The sequence below is a fragment of the Pelophylax lessonae genome, assembly GCF_965119305.1.
Source record: "Pelophylax lessonae genome assembly, chromosome: 2".
Lineage (NCBI taxonomy): Eukaryota > Metazoa > Chordata > Amphibia > Anura > Ranidae > Pelophylax > Pelophylax lessonae.
In genome coordinates this window covers 286,450,089-286,475,708 of record NC_138769.1, presented here as the reverse complement: position 1 = coordinate 286,475,708, position 25,620 = coordinate 286,450,089, and the positions used below count along the sequence as shown (strand labels likewise).

General features: G+C 41.6%; 1 protein-coding gene across 1 annotated transcript in view; it reads right to left on the bottom strand.

Annotated features, from left to right (window-relative positions):
* The window catches only part of SLC26A9 (solute carrier family 26 member 9), a 338,632-nt gene that overhangs the window by 15,154 nt on the left and 297,858 nt on the right, over positions 1-25,620 (bottom strand). The window contains exons 17-19 of the mRNA XM_082244534.1: positions 15,623-15,677; positions 13,939-14,084; positions 1,278-1,352 (exon numbers count right to left, since the gene is read on the bottom strand). Coding sequence (XP_082100660.1) covers positions 1,278-1,352; positions 13,939-14,084; positions 15,623-15,677 — 276 coding nt within the window. The remainder of the gene's footprint in view (positions 1-1,277; positions 1,353-13,938; positions 14,085-15,622; positions 15,678-25,620) is intronic.

Here is a 25,620-nt window from a genome sequence, read left to right as displayed (position 1 = left end):
ACCAGCTGTTGACCCGCTGGGCTCGAACGGCCAAGGTGACACAGAGACATGCCAGGATTTCCTGCTTGACTTTCTCATACTCTCCTGCATCCACGGAATCCAAATCATAATAGGCCTTCTGCGATTCCCCAGTAAGTAAGGGAGCGATCAATCCTGCCCACTGGGTTTTTTGCCATCCTTCCCTTTCAGCGGTTCTTTCAAAGGTAACCAGAAAGGCCTCTGGGTCATCATCAGCAGTCATCCTAGAGAGGAAACGACCCACATGGATAGCTGAGGAGCTGTCTCCAACACCTTCGATTTTAGCCGCAGAGTTCTGTGCAAGTGTCTGCACCACCTCAGCTAGCGCCTTTCTGTCTGCTTCTGCAGCACTTGCCAGTTTTTCAAACATTAATTGCGTTTGTTCTTGTAAAGCACCAATCTGTTGTTTAAGCAAAGAGTTCACTTGCTGCTGTGCAGCGTTGGATAACACCAACTGTTTGAGGATTTCTTCCATGTTTAGTCACTCCTGGTACTGGCCCTTTAAGTAGTAACGTACTACCACTGCCCGCATCCTCCACCATATGTAAGCTGGGGAAAAGGTAGCAGGTGCAAAGCTCCCTGGGATAAGCAGTCTTTCAGGCACAGATACCAAATCCAGTGAGGTAGTGACAAACAGTGTGGTGTTTATTGGTGCTATATACAAGTCTTTATACAGGTGCTGTACAGTGCTTAAGGAAAAACAAGCAGGAGAAATAATAACAAAACAAAAACCTAGCCGTGTCCCGGCGCTTACTATATACAATGCAGGCCCTCACGAACAGGCTAAGCAAGCCTACAGCTTGTCAGCTTCCACAGACACACTCTGACAGTTTTACCAACCTTCTGCTCTCCTAGACAAACATTGTCTGATTTCCTAGGCTGAGAGAGCACTGGCTGTCTGTCTCAGGTGAGTTTAAATTGGCCTGGGAGAGAGGACTAAGATACGAACTGGATCATGGGTCAGAGATCCCTAAAGGTGTATGAGAGGTCCCTGGGGGATGTATAAACCCCGAACAGGACTTTTCCCGGCTCTCTCTGGGACGCTCTGCTACAATATATATATATACACACACACGGTCATATGGTGAAAGCCCAGGGCTGGACTTCCAAATACACAAGTAATATTTTTGTGCTTCATCTTTAAGACAAACTGTCAAATTGTGTGTGTTTAGATTCGGATAACAAGAGAAGCATATGAAAACTGATTTCACCGAGATTAAATTAAACAATACCCCAATTCAGCATTCATCTTCACTTACTTCTTCAAGATTTGGATAATCCTCATTTATTTCATCTTGTGTGTCTTGCATACAAATCTCTGTGTCACCAGAGCCCTGAAGAAAAAAATTGCTAGCTTTATTACAAATTTTTTACAAGCTTTTTTGGCAGAAAAAATTAGTGTGAGGGAAAACATGATGCCAATTTAATCAGCACACTAGGTAAAACAAAGGTGTTCTTTAAAATAAAAGGTTCTATTTGATATGCGCACTTGCAAGTTCATTAAGAGGGCAGAAGAAACATTATATAGAGTTGGGAGACCACCAAAGCTAAACTGCAAATTTACAATAATAAAATGAGCTAATAAACAGAAACATTATATAGAGTTGGGAGACCACCAAAGCTAAACTGCAAATTTCCAATAATAAAATGAGCTAATAAAAAGTCATCGATTGAAATCAGTATAACAAAGATGTTGCTAGCACCCTCAATCTACATGCTGTATGTACTCTACTCATACATCACAGTTATTGAGCCCACAATATTACTAAATTATTAAGGCCCTATTCACATCTTCACGTTTTACCTTGTGTTTTAGAGCAAAACAACACGTATACCATAATAATGTTATTCAGTAGGCTGTTCAGAGCTCTGTGGTGCTATGCATTGTGTTGTGATGTCTTTTTTTTTTTTCTTTGCATTTTCATGTGCTGTGATACCCAATAGAATAATGAACGCACAGAAAATAAAGCACAAAAAAAATGGACAGAAGCAGACATAGATAGAAGTACAGTACACTTTTACAATGATTATCCTAGTGCTTTATCCATGTATATGTAATTGAGTAGAGCCACTGTAACAGAAAGAACAGGTACTCTGTTAGATCAGTAGATCAGATCTGTTTTAGTTGTTTATCTGTTAAACTGAGCTGCAGTTCCAGAAAATTCTCCTAAAGTATTACTAAACCCAGGATGTTGCTAAATACCTTTTCTCATCAGCAGTATAAAGCATCCTTCTGACTTGAATCAGTGTCTGGTCAAAGCTGGTAGGAGGAGTTTTCATTCTGCCCCCACTGTCCTATAAGTCTTCAGGACTCCTGATCTTCTATGTAGACAGTGCTGATTGGCCCTGTGCTGATCCCATGCACTCTTCCAAGAAAAAACTCTCTTCTTCTCTCCGCTCCGACACTGCACGCTGATCCTGACTTCCATCCTGTATAACTGCCGCTACACTGAGGGCTGAAACTCACCTCATTCGATCTCGCTTCATCCTGCACTACAACTGACATGGCTAAGTATGGCAAGGACATCCAGCCATTCCCGAAGAACCATCCGGCCTGATCTCCCCAGCGGACCCAAGATGGCAGCCGCAGCGTGACTCCCAGAAGTAGTACCTCACAAGATCCTGTAGAGCCCTGGCAGGAGGGAGGTGGTGACTGGCAGGGCTCGCCGGATTTAACCCTGGGGCCTGAAATGTCGGTAGTGGATGTGCCTCTAGAGGCAAACCAACCGTCGCAGCAGGTAGAGGAACCGACTCTGGCCCAGATCATGGAGGCCAATAAAAACGGTCAATCACCCCCAACCACTAAACGAGGATGTGCACAAGCTTCACCATAGAGTGTCTAATGCTATACAGCGAATAAGCTCAGTTGAAGATGAGTTTTTCCCCATACCAGCTTCTATTAGAGATATTCAGGCAGAGCAAAAGGCACAGGCTGCAAAACTGGGGGAGATGGAGGATCACCTGTGTCATAATAACCTCTGATTTCTTGGCTTCCTGGAGGGATTGGAGGGAAGAAGACCTTAGGAGTTTCTAACAGTGTGGATACCTTTTCACCGCTGTTTGCTATAGAACGAGCTCATAGGATCTCTTCTCGGGCTCCCCTTCCTGGAGGCCCACCTAGACCACTTTTGGCGCGGATCCTCCATTTTAGCGCCTGAGAGTGGCAGATATTAAATATAATAATAATGTGATCACCATCTTCCCTGATTTTCCGCTATGACGCAGAAGCAAAGAGCAGCTTTCTTCAGTGTGAAAAAGCATCTCCACCTCCCCTACAGCATGCTATACCTGGCAAAGCTGCGGGTGGTGCATAAAGACAGAGTGCAATTCTTTGCTGATCCTGTGGAGGCTGACCAGTGGCTGAATTCGCTGGGCAGGTCAAGAACTCACAGATGTCTGGAGGGATAGAGAATGCTAATTATTTGGAGAAAGTTGGGCCCTATGTTTTGTAAGCTGTTTATAAATATGTTTTTTGTTGAATACGGGAGTTATTCTAAATGTTGATGCTGATTCTGTTATATATTTCTTTGGTCCCGCTGGACCATGCAAACTCTTCAGGAATTTTTACCACCTTTTGACCATTCTCGATGGACCAGTCCTTCTGTGGAAAGCAGTACATTCTATCCTCTGTTTTTGTTTTTTTTTTTGGTTCAGGGTGAAAGCTTGTGAGTGTTGGGTTTTCGAGCCGGGTGGGAGGGGAGTCCTACACTTATTTTTGGGATAAAGTTCAAATTTTTCTGTTTTTATTCTCAGTTTTTTCCTACGCTGGTGATTAATAAGGATGGGAACTTTGCAGGTTGGGAAGGACCATCAACTTGCACAGATCGGGTGGGTTTTTCTCACCTCCTGATTTGCAGGATAGAAGGTCAGGACGTATTGTTATAGCTTTTTTATACACAAAATGTCTTTAAAAACGTTAACAGTTATGTCTTGGAATGCTAGAGGCCTTACACCAAGGTTAAACGTTCACTGGTGTTTAACTATATTCAGAAGCATAAGGCACATTTAATTTTTTTCCAGGAAACGCATCTGACTGGTTCTAAAGTCATGGCTCTTAAAAGAGCATTTGTAGCACACAAATTTCATTCAACATATTCTTACTATGCTAAGGTTGTGACGATTTTAATTGCTAAATCACTCAGTTGCACTGTTAAATCTATAATCACAGACCCGTATGGTATACTGATTGCAATCTTACAAATTAATAATACTGCCTACATTTATGGCCCTCTATGTACCTCCCCCATTTACTGTCACCTTCTCTGATGTAATTATGGCTCAATTACTTCAGATAGTAGAGGGACCAATTGTCCTAGCAGGGGATTTCAATTCGGTATTATCCTTTGATTTGGACAGATTCCAAAAGGATTTGTCTGCCCCCTCCCGCTACAATATACAATATATCTCCAGAGGCAGACCATCAGGGCAGGAGCCTTCCCCTTACCCAAAGATGCTATCACCTCCCTGACCTCCTCCTCTGTTATGTCCGCCTCCAACCCCTCCTTCTGTTCCTGGTTCAGAGTGGGAAACAACAGATCCGATAGGTAGCTATCAATTTCTTGATTAGTGTAGGCTAGAGTGGAGGTATACATATTTGTGTAAAAGTCATGAAAGCAAGAAAGTATGTCCCCGGCCACACGGGCCTCAGAACCATCAGAGCGTACTATCTTGGTTACAACCGTGCTATACACCTGTTGTCTCGCCATATGGGCCAATAGCTGACTAGACTGGTTCCCAAACTCAAAGTATTTCTGTTGAGTATAGAAGGTGTTCCTCTTAGCACTGGCAGAGGCATGGTCCGCATACATGCGTGACATGCCCTCCCAATGAGCCTGGTTGGAAACAGTAGGGGAGTCTAAATATGCTGCCTCAGCTTCCCGGTACTTTTTCTCCAGCTCCTCCTCATCCTGCTGGGAAGCATGCTTAATATATGAAATAGTAGACTTAAGGGCTCCCCGTAGGAACACCTTCAAAGTATTCCAAAACACTAGGCCCGGGTCTGCACCATTTGCCTCCAGAAAAACAGACAATTGGTCTGGGATCCAGTCATTGGATCCAATTTGGGAAAGCCAGAAAGGCTGCACCCACCATGGTCTAGCACCAACATCAATTGACAATGACAAAGGAGAATAATCCGAAACTCCTCTTAGGAGATATGATACTGAGAGCAATGTAGACAGCAAGCTATCATTACCCAGTGCCAGGTCAATCCATGAGAGGTACTGGGAATAGATTAGGAGTATGCCCTGGCATGGGGATTAAGAACACGCCACAGGTCGTGCCATCCAAACTCCGTTATTAAGGCACAAAAAGTGGTCGGGAACTGAAGGTGCCTATCCAGCTCTGGGTTAGAATTAACCACTTTACCACCGGAGGATTTTGCTGTCCTACGTTCAGGCCACTTTTTGCGATTCGGCACTGTGCGAATTTAACTGACAATTGCGCGGTCATGCAATGCTGTACCCAAACGAAATTTACGTACTTTTTTTCCCACAAACAGAGCTTTCTTTTGGTGGTATTTGATCCCCTGTGCAATTTTCATTTTTTGCGATATTAATAAAGAAAACGACAATTTTGAAAAAATAACAATATTTTTCTACTTTGACAGTTAAAAAATATCCAATATATTCAATTTTTGTCATATATTTAGGCATGTATTTAGCTACATGTCTTTGACAAAAATATTCTCAATGAGCGTATTTTTAACCGCTTTAAGACCGGAAGATTTTACCCCATTCCTGACCAGGTCATATTTTGCGATTCGGCACTGCGTTACTTTAACAGACAATTGCGTGGTCATGCAACGCTGTACCCCACAAATAGAGCTTTCTTTTGGTGGTATTTGATCACCTGTGCGATTTGTACTTTTTGCGCTATAAACAAAAAAAGAGCGACAATTTTGAAAAAATAATATTTTTCACATTTTTTATATGAAATTCCCCCCCCAAAAAATGTAAAAATCAAAATTTGTTAACATTTTAGGCCAATTTATTTTCTGCTACATATTTTTGGTAAAAAAATTGCAATAAGCGTATTTTGATTGGTTTGCGCAAAAGTTATTGCAGCTACTAACTACGGGAAATGTATGTCATTTTTATTGTTTTTTTTTTTTAACTAGTAATGGCGGCGATCTGGCGGTGATCTGCAATTTTTTCTGCGGGACTGCGACGTTGCGGCGGACAGATCGGACCCTTGACTGACACTTTTGGTGGTAACTGTGACATTACTACAGTAATCAGTGCTATAAATATGCACTGTTACTGTAAAAATGACACTGGCAGGGAAGGGGTTAACTGTTATTGGTGATCAAGGGGTTAATGTATGCCTGGTGCTTACTGACGTGTGTGGGGGGAGGGGACTGTGTGGCACAGGCACAGATCGCAGGTTCAGCTATGCTGAATCCTGCAATCTGACCCTGCCTGTCACTTAGGAGATCCGCCCGCTTTGTTTACACAAGCGGGCGGATCTCCACACTCGATCCCCGACGATCGGGGAAGAGCGGCGGTGATCACCGCCGCTCTTCCCCTGGCCCGACTCCCGCTGTAAATTAATACAGCGGGAGCGAGCCTCCGGCGGCGTGCGCGCGCCGCCCACAAGGGGAGGAGTCCAGCGACGTAGGACGATAACGAGCCACTTTGCCGCAGTACGGTCAACGTGACCGGTCGGCAAGTGGTTAAGGTTAAAAATTAAATAAGAACGGAAGGATTTGCCCCCTTCCTGACCAGGCCCTATTTTGCGATTCGGCACTGCGTTACTTTAATGGACAATTGCGTGGTTGTGCGACGCTGTACCCAAATAAAATCGATGCCCTTTTTTTCCCACAAATAGAGCTTTCTTTTGGTGGTATTTGATCACCTTTGTGGTTTTTAATTTTTGCGCTATAAACAAAGAAAAAGCGACAATTTTGAAAAAAAAAAAAAAAACTATATTTTTCACATTCTGCTATATGACATTCTCAAAAAAAAAAAAAAATCTAAAAATTTAAATTTTTTAACATTTAAGGGCAAATTTTTTTCTGCTAAATATTATTGGTAAAAAAAAAAAAAAAATCGCAATAAGGGTATTTTGATTGGTTTGCACAAAATTTATCGCGTCTACTAACTACTGTAAAGATTTATGTCATTTTTATTGTTTGTTTTTTTTTTTACTAGTAATGGCGGCAATCTGCGATTTTTTGCGGGACTGCAACATTGCGGCAGACAGATCCGACTCCTGACTGACATTTTTGACACTTATGGTGGGATCAGTGACATCACTACAGTAATGCCTGTTACTGTAATAATGACAGGCAGGGAAGGGGTAACATGGGTGATCAAGGGGCTAAATGTGAGCCTAGGGGAGTGATTCTAACTGTGGGGGGGGGCGTGGCTTCTGAAATGACCATATAGACATGTGATCCTATATAGAAAGATCACATGGGCTCTATGATCATTGCAGGGAGCAGAACGATTGTGGGTGTCAGGAGGCAATCGGAGCTGCCTGCCCGCTGCATTGGCTTCCCCGCTGACGAGCTGGGTTGCGCTCACTCCCTAGCCTCCCGAGAGTGACCCCTGTACATTTACGGCGATTTGCCTGGGAGCGGCTGTCTGCCGCAGTATAACTGCGGCAGGCGGTCGTTAACCGGTTAACAACATGTAGATTAGCAGGTGGGGGATTATAGATACCCAGTATGACAAATGGAAGTGCAAGCAGCTGGGCACGAATAAAGACAAAACATCCATGGGGATCAGCCTTCAGTCGCACACACTCCCAAGGAACAGACCGGTGCACCAAAACAGATACCCCCCTGGAGTATGAGGAATGGCAGGAGTGGCCTGACCACTGCACCCAGGGTTTCTTGAGGTGATTCACATTATGCAAGCATACAAAGTGTGCATTCGATTTCAAAATAGTGGTAAACACCTAGGAGCGCTTATGTGGTGAACCCAGCCCTCGCACATTCCAGGACAGGAAATTACTGATGCTAGCCATCACACAACATAAGACACCATAAGGATGGCAGGAGGGTCAGACCAGACTTCAGTTTCACCGTGGGGAGCAGCATATCCACTAAAACATAGATATACTGAAAAACAAGTAGAAAAGTGACCCGGAACTCCGGGTAAATCAGCAATTTATGCAGAATTTCCTGAGGAAGTCACGTGTGGTCGTGATGCAACGCGTAGGAATACCCGGAAGTGATGTATTGGAGCGGGATGGAGATCCCGGAATACAACTCAGCATACAGAATTGCGTGATTTAAAATGTAAGTTGGCTATTTTTTTGGAAATAAAAGCTTTGATTTACTGCACCATGATGGCCCCCATTATTTACATGAGCCCTAAGGAGTAAAGAAAGGAATTAAGGAGACGAGAGTGGAAGTACCATAGGCAAGCCCCCAAAAGAGAGATACAGGCATCCAGGAGAAGGGACCCATCATTAATCGGGAGAGATGGAGACCACCCAAAAAGGACACGAACGGCGCTAGGATAAGAGGAACCACAGGCACTGAGGGTTAAGTGATACAGGCGTATTACTAACCTCACTAAGGTGAGCATTTAGGACACTTAGAAGTGTATTCACTGAAGAAACCCAAGACACTGAAAGTAAAGGTGGTGGAAGATATAAATCACTACGGATCACCTTGAATTTATTTATTTTCGTTTTTTGGACACTTTCATATTGTTTGCATTTCGCACTATAAGGAACAAATTGTTTGTTTAAGACTCAGACAGAAGCACTTTTTATTTAAAGATTTATTTATTGGTGCACTTGGTCACTTTGGAAAATAAGCACTTTATATGTTAAATTGGAAGAAAGGCACTCCATATCCATTTACTATATACTAGCACGGATTGATTTAATTTTAGGTTGATGCACAAGAGCACTTTATAACTATTTAAACACGTCACCACCCCTCTTCACCTGAATTATATATTAATATAGAAGCACACCAGCACGTTAAATATATATTATTATTATTATATATATATATTATTATTATATATATATTATTAATATACTATATGTAACTAGAAGAAAAGTAAAGGCAGGAGTAAGAAGTTTTGGTTTAAACACACCCTGAAGTGCAATACAACCCCCTGCATATTCTACAGAGGACAAGGGAGCACTCTTTACGTCTATATTAAAACAGATTTTGTCTAGATTAAAACAGGATTCTTTCCTGGGTGTGCATAATATAAATGGGTACTAATATTTATAGGTAAAGTTAATCCAGGGAATATCTGATTGCCTCTCGGGGGATCAGGAAGGAATTTTTTTCCCATGCTGTAGAAAATTGGATCATGCTTTGCTGGGGATTTCCTCTGGATCAACTGCGGATATAGGACTGTGTATATGGGATTGTATGGTTGGGTTTTCTTTACTGTTTTTTTTTTTTTTTTTTATTGGTTGAGCCAGATGGACTTGTGTCTTTTTTCAACTTGACTAACTATGAATGGGATGATGATGATGGTTGAATGATGATAATGATGATGGTTGGAAGGAATGATGATGGATAATTGATGGATGGAATGATGATGATGGATGGAATGATGATAATGATGAATGTAATGATGGATGGAATGATGATAATGGTGGGTGGAATGATGATGATGGATGATACAAGGTTTTGTGGGTGTACCCTAAGAATGACTTAATAGCAAAGAAGTTTTTGTTAAGGAGCTGAATGAGTAGAAGTGAAGTTGCCTGTGATTAGGTGGGTAGAATTGGCCACTAGACTGGCTGTGCTAGGGGCCAGTGAGATGACTAAGGGTGAATGGAACAGGTGGTGGTAGTGTTTGACATTGGACCTAGTAAGTGCAGTGGATAGAGGAACACAGCACGGGCAGCATAGCACAGAAGGAGCACAAGCAGTTAGTATCTTTTTTTATGCAGGACCAAATGAATCAAGGGGGGCACACTGTTGACGTAGCATATTTTTATGTGGGCTGTGTGTGACTGATTTTCTGATTTGATGTAATAAGGAGTGAATTCCTGGAAAAAAGCCTGCAGCTTTACTTCTCCTGCTGCTGCTGACTGGGATATACATCATCATTAGCAATAACAAAGCTCACAACATCTCTTGTTGTCCAACTATGATAATGAGCTTGACCTTGGTGCCATGAGGATGAAGCTAATTTCTCTGCTCCCTATGCTTAAGTACATTTTCTCTACAGTGACGTCTACAGTCATCCAACATGTGCCTCCTTTCCGAATGTTACCAGGGCCATCCAAATGACTATCGCTGCAACCTGTACATGCTGTCAAGCCCGTATCTACTTCGTGCCAGAGTCTGTCCAAGCTCTAGTCTGTCATCAGAACAAGGTGTTGAATATTCCATTGTAGTTGTCCTTAGTGGTCACGTCCTTTGCTGGTTAAGCTAAAGTTTTCCTGATTCTCCTACAGTAACACAGTCCTCCATGTATCCTGTGCATCCTTCTGAAGTCTTAGCCATACTATCCAAGAGACCTTAGCCGCATCCTGTATTTGCAGTCAAGCCTGCATCTGCCTCCTGCACAGTCTTTCCAAACTGAGACCCGTCACCAACACAAGCTGGTGAGTATTTCATTGTCATTATATGTTTCCTGATACTCCTACAATGACTCTTATATTCACTTAAGTATCCCCTGTCACCTCCTAGAATCTTACTCGTGGCATCCAAGAAACGTTTGTTGCAAACTTTACCTATGATCAAGCCTGTATCTGTCTCCTGCCAGACTCTGCCTATGTTCCAATCTGTTGCCAACAGCTGGTGAGTGTTCCATTGTCCTGGTACTTCAAGGAGATGTGCGGGGTTAAAGAAAAAAAACATACATATTTATCTCTAGTGTGAGCTGTCCCATGTTGTCTGTAAGACCAAGAACTGAGCAGTCACATGACCACTAACCACCACTCCTGGTCTTCTCAGAGCAGGGAGCGGTGACTGTCAGTCAATGCTGTCCACTCTGCCTCTCCATTTACACATATGAGGGTGTGATTGAGTGCATGTGTTTTTGTACAGCACATTTAGGGCAGCCAATTAATTTCAATGCGTTGTGCTATGCAAAAAAAAAAAAAAAAAAACACAAAAGAAATGCATGACCCTTTTTAAAAATTGTGCTGCACCAAAACTCATGGTGCTTTGTTACCATGCATTTTGGTGTGGGCAAATGAGCACACATGTAAGCTAAGGTGCATTAAGAAGTAATGGCACCATTGCACACCTGCAAAAGGGTTGTGTGTTTTTGTGTGTTGCAGCAACGCACACAATTTGCACAATTCTGTGCATGTTTCTACAACGCACAAATGTGAACCTAACCTAAGAGTAGGAGGAAGCTAAGAGGGGCCAGGTCACTAAGCTAAGGGGGTCTGAATAGTCCCCCTCCCCCTTCCCCTGTACTCACAGATGACTCAGAGCTGCTTGGAGCTTAAACGCAGCTACTCCTTCTGCCATGTGATATGTTATATGACAAGGGAAGAGAGGAAAAAGGGCAGTGTGCCCTCTCAGTCCTTCCACTGGCCCTCTAGCATTCCCTGCAGGTTGGAGGGAGGCGAAAGCTGAATATTCCCTTCAGTAGCTATGGCCACTGCTCCTTCTGACAGGAGTGACACTGCAGTCATCCCTGTCAATTAGGAGCAAAATTAGTGGCCACATCACCGGTGTACCCTGCCTCAATATGGCACCCTGGGCACATTCCTCTTCTGACCAACCCCCCCCCCCCCCCCATCCCGTCCCTGCCCTGGATAAAGTCATGCCCTGGTGCAATTTTCTAAACTTGTAATTACATGTAAGTCTAATGTTGGCATTCAGCCGCATACCAATGCAATTATTGAATGGATCCCTAAAATCTAGTCTATCATTATTGTAACCAAGTCATCAGTATAAAGCCATAGTAATATAGACAGTTCATTCTGTGTGTTATGCAAATCTACTGTGCTTATTGTATTGTTTTGAAAATATGTAGCAAGTATTAACAATAGAAAACTTGACTGAGATAATAGGGTGTGCTGGTAAAAGTCTTGAAAATTATTTCTTACTTTGCTGAGACTATGTTTGGATCATTTTAGTATAGCTGTGAACTTAAATTGGAACTTCACACAGCCTTGACTAACTGTAATATTTATGCTGCTAGCATTACTAAACAGATAGAAAAATGTATCATATTTACTCGTTTTAAAAATTTTTTTACATATCTTTATTAACTTGGTTTTCAGGTCTAGGCAGATGTCATACATACCAGATGTCACACTTATCCCTAACGCAGGTGGTCAGACACTAGAGCTAGTCTCTGAGTTCTTCACCTATAGCAGCCCCCTTTCCCATAAGGCAGGCAGGCCTACCAGTATTTGGTTGCCCCCGGGTCTTATACACAATGCTATAATGCTTGGCCAATAAACCAAGGCAGGCGTGAACTTAGTAAAGCAAATAGGTACTTGCGATTGGCAGACTGGCAGATAAGGTAGACAAGGTTCAGAATAGTCTGGGTCAATCCATAGTCAAAAGAGTTCAGAGAGTAGTCGATATCCGATCCGAGGTCATAAACAGGGGAATCCAAACAGCAGAGCAGGACAGACGGAGAGCTTGCACGTATTATATACGCTATCACAATTATGAGCCTGCAGGCTTGGCTGGCCTAAATCGGGTTTGGTCTCCACCCAGAGACTAGCGACATTAATCACCTTGCAGTAGGACAGACAGTCAGGGATGCATCATAGCCAAAACTAGAATGCTGGAAGGAGACCAGCAGCAGTCAAACAGGGGTGTTTACACGCTCCTGACACCAGAAGACTTCTCAGAAGGGTTTTTTCAGCTAAGCACATCCTCCCACGTGCGTGCCTGTACTAATGGCAGATGGATTCCAGGAAGTAAATGCCACATGAATCATTTGTCCTTACTAAAGATGACCCCAACCTGAAATGCTAAGGGGTCTTTTTCAAAGTAACTTCTCAGCAAAATAAATTATGGAGACATAGATTGATGTGTGAGGTTGTATAGAATATCAAAAATGAATAAAAGAGCATTTCTGGTTTGTGAATTTTTTTTGCAAATCTCTCTCAGCAATGCTGGACTTGATGTTTGGTTATCAGCATCTAGTAGAAGTTGACATACTCTTTTTGTCTTACTGTGGGACTGAAACCTTGGACAGCAGTGAACTTTTCTTAGGACACAGCAGACAAAAAGTTTTACAAAAGTGATTTAGGCTATGAGTTTACTGGCCTAAACCGTTTCATGAAAACATGGTATTAGGCATGGTATTAGGCATTTTATCTTTCTTGTGCAACACTGTGAGATTTACACATTTACCATTCAATTAAAATGTAGATGTAATACAGTATATTGTTATACACACAAACAAACAAATTGCAGCCAAAACCTGCCACAAGAATGGGGTGCACCCCCTACACCCCATTCTTGTGGCAGGTTTTGGCTGCAATTTGTTTGTTTGTGTGTATAACAATATACTGTATTACATCTACATTTTAATTTGGCCTGGGCCGTTTTATGCTATTCATGGTATCATGCAAGTGATCTTGCTTGTGCAACACTGTGACATTTTTGGTTACACCTATACCATTTTTGGGTTTTTGTCCCAATAATGGTGAAGAGTTTTGTCTGCAAAATGTGTCTGGGTGCTAAACATTACATTGTATTACAAACAGTGTTTTTATATTTATTTGTTCTTACTGTAGACTCTGTATCCCATATTTTAAGCCCTTACCAGCACCGTTGGTCTACATCTAAGGTTTGGAATATCACAACACAATTAGCGTCCTACACATACACAATCTCAGGATTTGCTGTCTTTAAAAGTTCCCAGATATGGCAATATGTGCGCATAGATGTGAATAGCCAAGCCCAGCTTTACCATCATTACAAAAATCCTATCAATTGAAAATATTGTTCATTTAAATTAATAATTTAAATTATTTTATACATGAAACTCAACATCAGAACCCTACCTCCTTTATGTAGGATTCATGCCTTGTTCCAATATAGTTGGCTAATGCATATAACACAGCATCATGTACAGTGAGAAATATATGATCACGGTTGAGACCTCCCTCAACAAAAACTCCTCCTTGTTTGATGTCATCATATACTTGAGCTGAAACAGAATACATGTGTGAAAAACTACAGATCTGTGAAATGCATATTTTTTAAAATAAGATTGCAGATTCTGTGCATGACCAAAAACAACAAGCGCTTATTTATAGGCTGAATAAGGATACTTTTTTTTTTCCAAAAAGTGGATACTTTTTATGCATTCACAGTGAATGCCCCAGAAACAACTACCATAGATAATGATAAAAAGGAGATCTGATTTTTTACAACGGTAAGCATGGATGTAAAACCATGCAATCATGTCTTCAGCCCTTTCACGATTGTCTGTTTTACTGCAGTGAAGCATTTTAATGCATCAACCTGCAGTTCAAGCATTCATTCATGCGTTATTCAATGTAAACCTCCAATGGTTACCGACAGTACTGCATGCCCCCTCACATATAGTGAGTAGGGATAATGTTTGGGTTCACCACTACCATGAGTACCAGGCGAAACCTGTGGGTATAAGATTTGGGATCATGATCAATTCTTGCACTCATTTATCCAAGAGATTAAAAAAAAAAAAAAAACAATGGACCAAAGGGAGCTCTCATTTATTTTGAAGTTGTATTGCTTTTTAGTATGTTGGCATACCTTTATTTTAGGTTAAACTGCTTTTTTGTTTCTTTCTGCAAGGCCTCCTTTTAAAGAAAAAGTGGACTTTATTTTAGGGGAGATATTTTGAGTTTTTTTTTTTTTTTTATGCGGGTCAGAATTTGCCAACAAAATTTACCCCCACAGACTGCAACAGGATTTGCCTCTTCATTCAGTCTTGCCAAATGTTGTACAAGAGTCATTGCACCCTTTGTGAATTGAATCTGGGCAGATTTACCTCCAGTAGTTGCAATTGTACATCAATTTGGTGCATGTCAAGTGGGCACATTGAAATCATGTAATTAAATAATAAAAATGCACATAAATGCATGTAATCTACAGTTTTTGTATGATTTTAATGCATTTACACAATATAAAATCCCTATTCTGAATGCTTCTCTCACACTTTGTATAATTGATGAGCAAAAACATGCACGTTTAATTCCCACAAAAACATGTACTATATAAAACATGTGTAGATATCGGCGGTAGGGGTGTGCATCGCTGCGTATGTGTGAGTATAAAATAATTCTTAGATGCAGCAACACATGCCTTGGTCTGACAGCCCAATGTAACATTCAAGCAAAAAAATGTGTTGTGTATGGTTGCCCGATTAATATAAACCTTCTGACTATTGCAACTGTACTTTTTTCCACTTGCTGTAAAAGCTCTGTATGACTAGATCAGTCCTTCCATATTATCACTAGGGAGATGGAAGGACATCACCTGTAGAAATAAGATGGTGATCAGAAAATCTGACTGCTGTGCAAGCATTCCCTGACCTAAGTATACAGAATAACTTTGACCAAATGTGTATGTTATGGACAAAAAACCTAATGCCATCTCTATCTCCAGGTGACACTGGCAATTCTTCTGGAAAATCCATACACGAGCTGGGTCTTTTCAAGTGACATTATCTAAATCAGCTGTTCAATGAGATTTAATTACCTTGTACATCTGCTAAGTAGAAGTTCACTCCAATCCTCTGGTAACTGGAACATAACTATGTTGAGAGAAAAAAAATTAGAAAAAGGGTTAACACATTCAGATGTAATAGTGAAGTATAATATGACTAATGAATGGTAATATAGGATAGGAAGAGAAAACAAGGGCATTGATGTAAGAATAAAAGAATACAGTGCCCCCTAAGTGCCAACATAAGTACAATGTCCCAGGTCACCACAGATCACATTAGATGCATGCTCGTGGAGTGGAAAAAAATGTATTGATGTTTATGTAAATTTCAGGAAGAAATATTATTTAATTTCAGTTGGATCACTTAAACATAATCAGTGTTAAATCTTTAAGAGTGGGGAGACACCTATGAATCATTTTTTGGTTTAGGATCCATTACTGTTACTCGTGCAACCTACACCAGGGACCCCACAAGCAATGTATGTGTAACTGACATATTTGTTTCCCCATTTCTAACTGAAACATTTTGGTATAATATTATTTTGGATGGTAGAAAATGACAGCATACAACCCACATAACACCTTTCTTTCAAAGTCTTGGTCCACCTTTTGCACTACTTTTGCAAACATTAGTAAATTCAGGAACATTTATCATGATTAATGTGCCTTTACTAAATGTCTGCTAAACCTGTAGTGCATTGCACCTCTAATCAGTGTTTTGTGAGTGCAATACACAGGATCTCCCCTGCCTCAAGTCTTTTTGAAGGTATGGATCTGGCTGAGCTACAGCATAGTGGTGGAATTGCCATGTTCTGCATATGTCCCATCTATCGCAGTGGGAGATAAGACATGTAGAAATTAACCTCAGACCTGAATGTCACAGCTGTGAGGGCGGAACCACACAGAGCCAAGCTAAATTCAAACAATTAAAGGATTCCTTTGGAAGATACACCCTCAATCTAGTAAGGGATTTGGAGGGTGCAGCATATGGGTGTAACATGAAAAATGCTAAAACATGTGGGCTTATAACCCACCTAAATGTGGGTTATACCCGTAACTGTTATAGTCTGGTTAACTTAACTTTTCAGTAAAGTGTTGACTTGCAGATTTTACAAATCATTGGTATCTTTGCATTTTCGGTTGGCTTGAATTGTCAGAACCCAGAGTGGCAGGGGTGTCAGAGGGGCTTACAAGGTCAGGTAAACCAATGGGGACAAGCAACTTCCTGCGGCCCTTGTGGGAGTAGCGCTACATTAATATATAAGCTCCAATAAATATATGATTTTTTTCATACAGTATATTAGTATATTGTGGTTGAATTACTAAAGGCAAATAGACTGTGCACTTTGAAAAGTGAAGTTGCTCCAGAGCTTGCTCACTACCCGACACTATGGAGCTCGATTGGCATTTGCCATTGAATACCAGAATTGGCAGGTCCGCCACTGGCAGCCTTTGCTTTTCACAGATGAGAGCAGGTTCCCCCTGAGCACATGTGATGGACGTGAAAGGGTCTGGAGAAGCCGTGGAGAACGTTATGCTGCCTGTCACATCATTCAGCATGACTGAATTGGTGGTAGGTCAGTGATGGTCTGGGGAGGCATATCCATGGAGAGATGCACAGACCTCTACAGGCTAGACAATGGCACCCTGACTGCCATTGGGTATCAGGATGAAATCCATGGACCTGTTGTCAGACCCTACACTGGTGCAGTGGGTCGTGGGTTCCTCCTGGTGCACAACAATGCACGGCCTCGTGTGGCGGGAGTATGAAGCCAGTTCCTGGAGGATGAAGGAATTAATACCATTGAATGGTCCCCACGCTCACCTGACCTAAATCCGATAGAAGACCTCTGGAACATTATGTTGCGGTCCATCCGACACCACCAGGTTGCACCTCAGTCTATTCAGGAGCGCAGTGATGCCCTGGTCCAGATCTGAGAGGAAATACCCCAGGACACCATGTGTCATCTCATTAGGAGCATGCTCTGATGTTGTCAGGCATGCATACAAGCCATACAAACTACCATTTTGAGTTGCTGCAATGAAATTTAAGCAAAATGGACTACCCTGCTGCATAATTTTTTCACTTTGATTTGTAGGGGGGGGGGGGGGGGCTTTGAATCCAGCCATCTGTAGGTTGGTCATTTTAATTTCCATCAAACCATGTGCCATTTTTCCTTCCTAGCACATTACCCAGTCCGTATCAGTATAGATATCCAGGATGATATTTTTTTTTTCATTGAGATCTGATGTGTTTTAAAAGTGTTCCTTTAATTTTTTTGAGCAGTGTAAATTAGTATATTGCGGCTGAATTACTAAAGGCGAATATACTGTGCACTTTGAAATGTGCAATTGCACCAGAGCTTAGCTAATGAGGGGAAGCTCTGCTTGCTTCCATCAATCAATCATGTGTAAGCAAAATGCTGTTTTTTATTTTTTTCTTTTCTTTGCATGTGATTGGGTACTCTTTATAAAGTGCAGCTTCACCTCCTTTTCTAAGCTCTGAAGCAACCTGCTTTAATTTCCTTTAGTAAATCAACCCCATTATATCCACTCCTGAGGTTTTTAGCACCTTTGGCAGAGTGAGCTTTGTGCCACTTTCTAATGTGGTGGTTAATAACATATTTGGTTAGAAGCAAGGACACTTGGCATCCTAAGAACCCTAGAATTTCTCTTGAGATGCTACAGTTGCCTACGAATCAGTGTAGGTTAGCCCTAACAAACTTAAGATTGTACTACTATGCAGCTCAATTGGCTTTCATACACTGGTGGCTCTTCCCCTAATCAAACAACAAGGCTACCGAGGCTGAAGGGGCATTACTCTCCACCTACTAGACTCTCACTAATCTGATCTATTGGAAACATGTTCAGGTTAATGATGGGGGAGACAAGGTAAAAACGTCTTTAAAAATATATGGGCAATGCATTTCCCTGGTACCAGATAACTCAGATTCGATCTCGCCTAATCATCCAATTTGGCTTAACTCAACCCTTTCTCATATTTTAAATTTGCCTGATGCTTGTCATTGGGCATTGAAAGGGTTGAAATATGTACACCAACTATATGCTCAGGGTCAATTTAAATATTTTATTATGTTGCAGCAAGAATTTGGAATACCCCAATCTTGGCAATTTAGATATTTCCAATTAAGACACACGGCCAGGGTTTACCTAGGGCTTAATGAGATTCACTTTCAGAATTCTACTCTTGAAAAGGCCTTACTACAGCCGGTGCATACAGGTTTGATCTCCTCTTACTATAGTGCTCTAGTACAGTATAGATCAGATAGGCTGCAGATGCTTACTGGACGTTAGATATCCTAGATCTCTCTAAGGAAAACTGGGAGGAACTACTTCATACTTTGTCACCACTTTCTCAGCTAGAGACAGAATGATACAATTGTGCATTTTTTACAGGATTTATTACACACCACTTCGACTTTTCTAGATGCATAAACGGGACAGTCCTGTATGCCATATGTGCTGGAAAGGTTCAGGGAATCTGCTCCATATGTTATGGAGATTTGAAAAAAATATGCCCATTTTGGTCTAATGTTACTCAATTTATAGCCACAAAGTTTGATTTTCTTAATGCGTGCAGCCCAAAATGGTGTATATTAGGGGTGTTAGAGGAAAATGACCTAAGTTGGTATCAAAAACAATTCCTGCACTTTTTTATTACTTTACGCCAGGAAAACCGTAATTCTACAATGGATATATTCTACGGTAATTTCCCTTTACCAAACGGAGGCCCTGATTAATCAGGTATTACCGATATATAAACTCACTTATGAGGCTAGGGGGTGCCTGCGTAAATCTGATAAGATATTAGGCCCTTGGACAAAAACTTGTCGACACTTGCACATTGCCTGAGGCCTAGGATTTCTTCTGGTTTTAATACGGGGAGGAGAGTTGACCATACTTTGATGCAGACTATAAGCTTCTATCTTTCTTTCTGTTAGGCATATGATATACTTATCAAAGTCAGGTATTAACTCTACAGACCTCTTTATGTAGGTGTACTGTTTATTTAAGTTTTGTTTGGTTTTCTGTTATATAATATGATTGTCCTTTGTTCTTTCATAATATGGAACATTTTTGACTGATTGCTGAATAATTTTTTTCCGTGTCCTATTTGTACATGTTCCTATTAAAACTGTGTTGTTGAAAAATTACAATAAAAAATAGTTTAAAAAGAAGCAAGCACACTCATGGCAGGTATGTGCTGGCTTCATATGCTTTAGAACTCAGAGCCTCATCCACATCGACCTGTGTGAGAAAAGTGCTAACCACTACACCACTGTGCCACCCCAGGGTACAACATAACCTAAGGCCCGATTCCTTTTCTTTTTAAATAACAGTGGGCAGGAAAGTCCTGAAAATACTTCTGGCATTGGGTAAACTCACTGTTTTGGCCCTACTACTGAGCTATAAAACCCCGATTCGCCACACCCTTAAAGTCACATGTCTTTTCTATGTGTTTGCTAAGCTGCGAAATAATACAGATTTGTTTTTTGGTTTTTTACTGCTTTAAACTGGTTGTAAACTAGGGTTGCACCGATACCAGTATCGGTATCAGTGCTGATACTAGGCATTTGCACATGTATCGGTACTCATGCAAATGTGCCAATACCCCGAAACCGATACATTCTCGCTTCTTTTTTAATAGCTGTAAGCAGGATTTCTCAGCTAACCACTGAAATATAAAATAAAGAGTAAAAGAAAATATAGGAACCCAATCGGTTCTAAACCCACGCAAATCAATAACCAAAAAAACAAATAAACTACAATAAAGAGCTGTGTGTTGTAAAGTGTAAAAAACACCTATGCTGTGAAAAGAAACAAAGGAACCACGCTCTTACATCATAAAATACATATTGCCATGGTGAATAGACAAATAAATACATCTTTATTTTTATTATAGAAAATGCAATACAACCTTCTTTTTTAAATAAATTATTTGAAATACTGCACCATGAGAGTGTTTCTTCCTCTCCTTCTCTATAACTCTGGAGCTATTTATATACATATTGAATGGATGATAGCAGCGGTTTAAATTCATTCCTGTGACCTCATGTATGATATCTTCCCATATGCACAATTTGACTCCCTGTAATAGGGGCCAATCAAGTCTGGTGAGTGCATAGTTCGTCTGCATGGTGGTGTAGAGGAACCTTTCCTATACTCACTGAACTATATGAACTTCATAATTTATATGTATTTTCTATCATTTAAATGAAGATGTATTTATTTATTTGTATATTCACAATGGTGATATGTATTTTATGATGTAAGAGCGAGGTTCTTTTGTTTCTTTTCACAATAAAGAAAAGAATGCCAGCAATTATTGGTTGTTAAGGAGCTGAGTCGCTGCGTCCTTAACAACCAATGACATTTCATTCACCACAAGAGTGACACCATTAGGAAGCACTGTGGTAGGTTTGGAGGGGGCAGCCACGCCTATGCTCATTGTCCAGCCGTGCACTAACAGGCAGCGGAGAACTACAGCTTCCACCATGCATTGCAGGCCTCATGCTGTGAGCGAACTTCCTAGGTATTGAGCAAGCAGATGGGTGGCCCCCTCCTTGGAGCTCTGTCATTGTTGTCTATGACTGCTGTAGTGGGGCTATGAAAGTGAGTCCAGAGTATGGTCTGGAGTGAGGGCAGCACTGGCAGAGATGGGGCAGGACAGAACAGCAATGTCTTCTCAGACTCAAGCTCCTCCAGCATCAAGGAGCACTGGAGCTGCTGGTCTTCAACTTTTCTGCTCATCCTCACCATCTCACTCCTCAGGCTTCTGCATGAGAATGGAGGGGCAATGGTGTATGGTGAGTGCATAGGTCGATACTGTAAGGGTTAAACCTGAGGGGGGGGGCAGATTACATGGAAAGGAAAGAGAAGTCCTCTGCTGCATATGCATCACCTCTGTGCTTCTTTATCCTCATCACCATTGTGTTTCTTCATCCTCACTTATCCCCCCACCCCCCCCACCCTGCCCTCACATACCCTCCTACTCCCACCTGCCACCCTGTCCTCACTTACCCCCCTACTCCCCGCCAACCTGCTCTCACCCCACTCCCTAACCCCCCCCCCCCCACCTCCCAAACCTACTCTTCCTAGGCGATAGGTATCGGTAATTGGTATCAGCGAGTACCTAAAAAAAGTATCAGTACTAGTACATGGTGTTAAAAAATGGTATTGGTGCATCCCTATTATAATTCCTTACATATACCGAGTGCAGTGAACAGCCTCAGGTGATGGACAGAGATGAAACAAATCCACCTACATACAGTGGGTACGGAAAGTATTCAGACCCCCTTAAATTTTTCACTCTTTGTTATATTGCAGCCATTTGCTAAAATCATTTAGGTTCATTCTTCTTCCTCATGAATGTACACATAGCACCCCATACTGACAGAAAAACAAAGAATTGTTGACATTGTTGCAGATTTATTAAAAAAGAAAAACTGAAATATCACATGGTCCTAAGTATTCAGACCCTTTGCTGTGACACTCATATATTTAACTCAGGTGCTTTCCATTTCTTCTGATCATCCTTGAGATGGTTCTACACCTTCATTTGAGTCCAGCTGTGTTTGATTATACTGATTGGACTTGATTAGGAAAGCCACACACCTGTCTATATAAGACCTTCCAGATCACAATGCATGTCAGAGCAAATGAGAATCATGAGGTCAAAGGAACTGCCTGAAGAGCTCAGAGACAGAATTGTGGCAAGGCACAGATCTGGCCAAGGTTACAAAAAGATTTCTGCTGCACTTAAGGTTCCTAAGAGCACAGTGCCCTCCATAATCCTCAAATGGAAGACGTTTGGGATGACCAGAACCCTTCCTAGAGCTGGCCGTCCGGCCAAACTGAGCTATCGGGGAGAAGAGCCTTGGTGAGAGAGGTAAAGAAGAATCCAAAGATCACTGTGGCTGAGCTCCAGAGATGCAGTCAGGAGATGGGAGAAAGTTGTAGAAAGTCAACCATCACTGCAGCCCTCCACCAGTCGGGGCTTTATGGCAGAGTGGCCCGACGGAAGCCTCTCCTCAGTGTAAGACACATGAAAGCCCGCATGGAGTTTGCTAAAAAAACACCTGAAGGACTCCAAGATGGTGAGAAATAAGATTCTCTGGTCTGATGAGACCAAAATAGAACTTTTTGGCCTTAATTCTAAGCGGTATGTGTGGAGAAAACCAGGCACTGCTCATCACCTGTCCAATACAGTCCCAACAGTGAAGCATGGTGGTGGCAGCATCATGCTGTGGGTGTGTTTTTCAGCTGCAGGGACAGGACGACTGGTTGCAATCGAGGGAAAGATGAATGCGGCCAAGTACAGGGATATCCTGGACAAAAACCTTCTCCAGAGTGCTCTGGACCTCAGACTGGGCCGAAGGTTTACCTTCCAACAAGACAATGACCCTAAGCACACAGCTAAAATAACGAAGGAGTGGCTTCACAACAACTCCGTGACTGTTCTTGAATGGCCCAGCCAGAGCCCTGACTTAAACCCAATTGAGCATCTCTGGAGAGACCTAAAAATGGCTGTCCACCAACGTTTACCATCCAACCTGACAGAACTGGAGAGGATCTGCAAGGAGGAATGGCAGAGGATCCCCAAATCCAGGTGTGAAAGACTTGTTGCATCTTTCCCAAAAAGACTCCTGGCTGTATTAGATCAAAAGGGGGCTTCTACTAAATACTGAGCAAAGGGTCTGAATACTTAGGACCATGTGATATTTCAGTTTTTCTTTTTTAATAAATCTGCAACAATGTCAACAATTCTGTGTTTTTCTGTCAGTATGGGGTACTATGTGTACATTCATGAGGAAGAAGAATGAACTTAAATGATTTTAGCAAATGGCTGCAATATAACAAAGAGTGAAAAATTTAAGGGGGTCTGAATACTTTCCGTACCCACTGTAGGTTATATTAGTTTACCTGCAGTCTTCCCCTTTCTACACCCTTTCAGCAGTACAGACCATGTTAAAAAAAGGTTTCTTCATCTGTCTCAGCACAGAGGAGGGGGCGGGGCGACTGCAGTTACACTTTGTAAGAGCTGATTGGAGGAAAGAAACACCACACACACACACAAACACAGCAGAAAAGTGTTCAAGCACCCCCCCACTTTCCGACTCAAATTTATCTCATGTGTCAGGAAAACTTCTCAGAAGTGACTCATGCTGATAACAGAGGAACAAAGCACCAGAGAGAAACAACAATAAGCATCGGTTCACACTGCTGTGGTGCGAGACACCGCATGTAATTTACACAGAAATCACAGCACATTCCTGTGCGAATTAAATGTGGTGTCTTTGGGGTGCGATTTGAGCCATGGATTTGTATGACTCAAATTGCACCGCATTCGCTCCAGGACCATTTTTTTGTCTGCATCAGAACACGCAAGCGTTCCGATTCTGAAAATCGGGCTGCGTTTTGCTAACCAATTCTTGGGATATTCAGATGTAGTTACAGATACACTTGCATATATCTAACCAAAGTGTGGTAAGCTCAAATTCTAATAGAGCCATTAATCCCTGTAGACTCAGAGCCCTCTAAGCTATGGTACTATATAATACTTTTATGTCCTACAGAGAGAAGTGCCACACTGTCTGGCCAAACAACTCTATGGGCATTTTATGAGCTATCAGATACCGATACTATCACATACAGGTATTGTGACGTCACGCATAATTACTACTACCCAAATCACGCTACCTTAATGACCCCCTCCACATCCGTGGGTGAGGCGTTCACTGGGTGGCCATCCCTGCATGCTTCATGGTGGTGGGAGCCCCGGACCAGTATGTGGTTGTGCATGCGAATAACTCCTCTGTACAAAATTGTTGACTACAATGTTCTCATAATATAGTTCTATTATACAGGAACTCCAAGGCAAACTAATATATCATATAATCCTATACCCCTGAAGAAGCGGAGTGTTGAAACCCGCAAAACATGTTGGGTTAATGCCCGGTACCTTGGTTTGGGGCTACCGGAGCTTGTAAAACATCAATACTGCCTGAAATATTCAGAACTGTATGTAATTGAAATGACTATGATGGTAATCTGTTCTGTACAATTTTTATTTTATAATTTTTCTTTTCTATTTTGTATGTAATTATTTTTAATGTAATAATAAAATTTATAATTTTATACATGGTGGTTTTCCATCGCTGACTATAGTACCGTTAAAATCCCACCAGCCCTCAATCATTCTTTCTTTGCCTATTTCTTCTTTTCCAATTTTTCCCATTCTAATTTTTCCCCTCTTCTTCTCCTTCCCTCTCTTCCCCCCCCCTTTTTTTCTTTCTTTTTCTCCCCTTTTTTCTTTCTCCTTCCCTTTCTTTCTCCCCTGTCATCCTCCCTTGTTTCTCTTTTTCCTCAGTTTCCCCCCCTTTGCAACTCCACACTTCCTTTCTTTCCTTCTGTATTCCTTCCCCTTCTCTCTTTTCCGGCTTGTGATTGCTTCACTCCCAGGCTTTTTTACCCCCTCTGTGTTTACTTTTCTACTCCATCTTTTGGATCTTTTCAATTTAAACACGGTTTTTGTGTTAGACCCCCACACCAGGGTTTCACATAATTCCCAGTTTTTTGCATTACTATTAGGGATGCTGGTACAATATTACAACTATACAACAAACATTTAATTATGTAATTAATTTCGGTGGATAACACACCCGAGGGCGCTCTTGTCTTTTCGGCTTGTCCGAGTGTTTGTTTTATTTACTTTCTGATTATGCAGTAATAAGATTGTAATGGTTGCTGATCTATAATTATAGCTTTTTAGGGAATTTCTATCAATACTTTTATACATTTTGATATTACTATTTAACTTTTTCTTGATATCTCTTCTCTTTATCTCTCACGTCCAAACGTTTTTCCCAGTGCTGTTGATTGACAGCTGTATACGCGGCCATGGACCTATTGGGGAATGCCTGGACGGGCTTCATGGCAGACATTCAGTCCAACTGTGGGGTACGAACCAAAACTGAGGAAGATCTACAGGTATATTTGATAAAAATGCA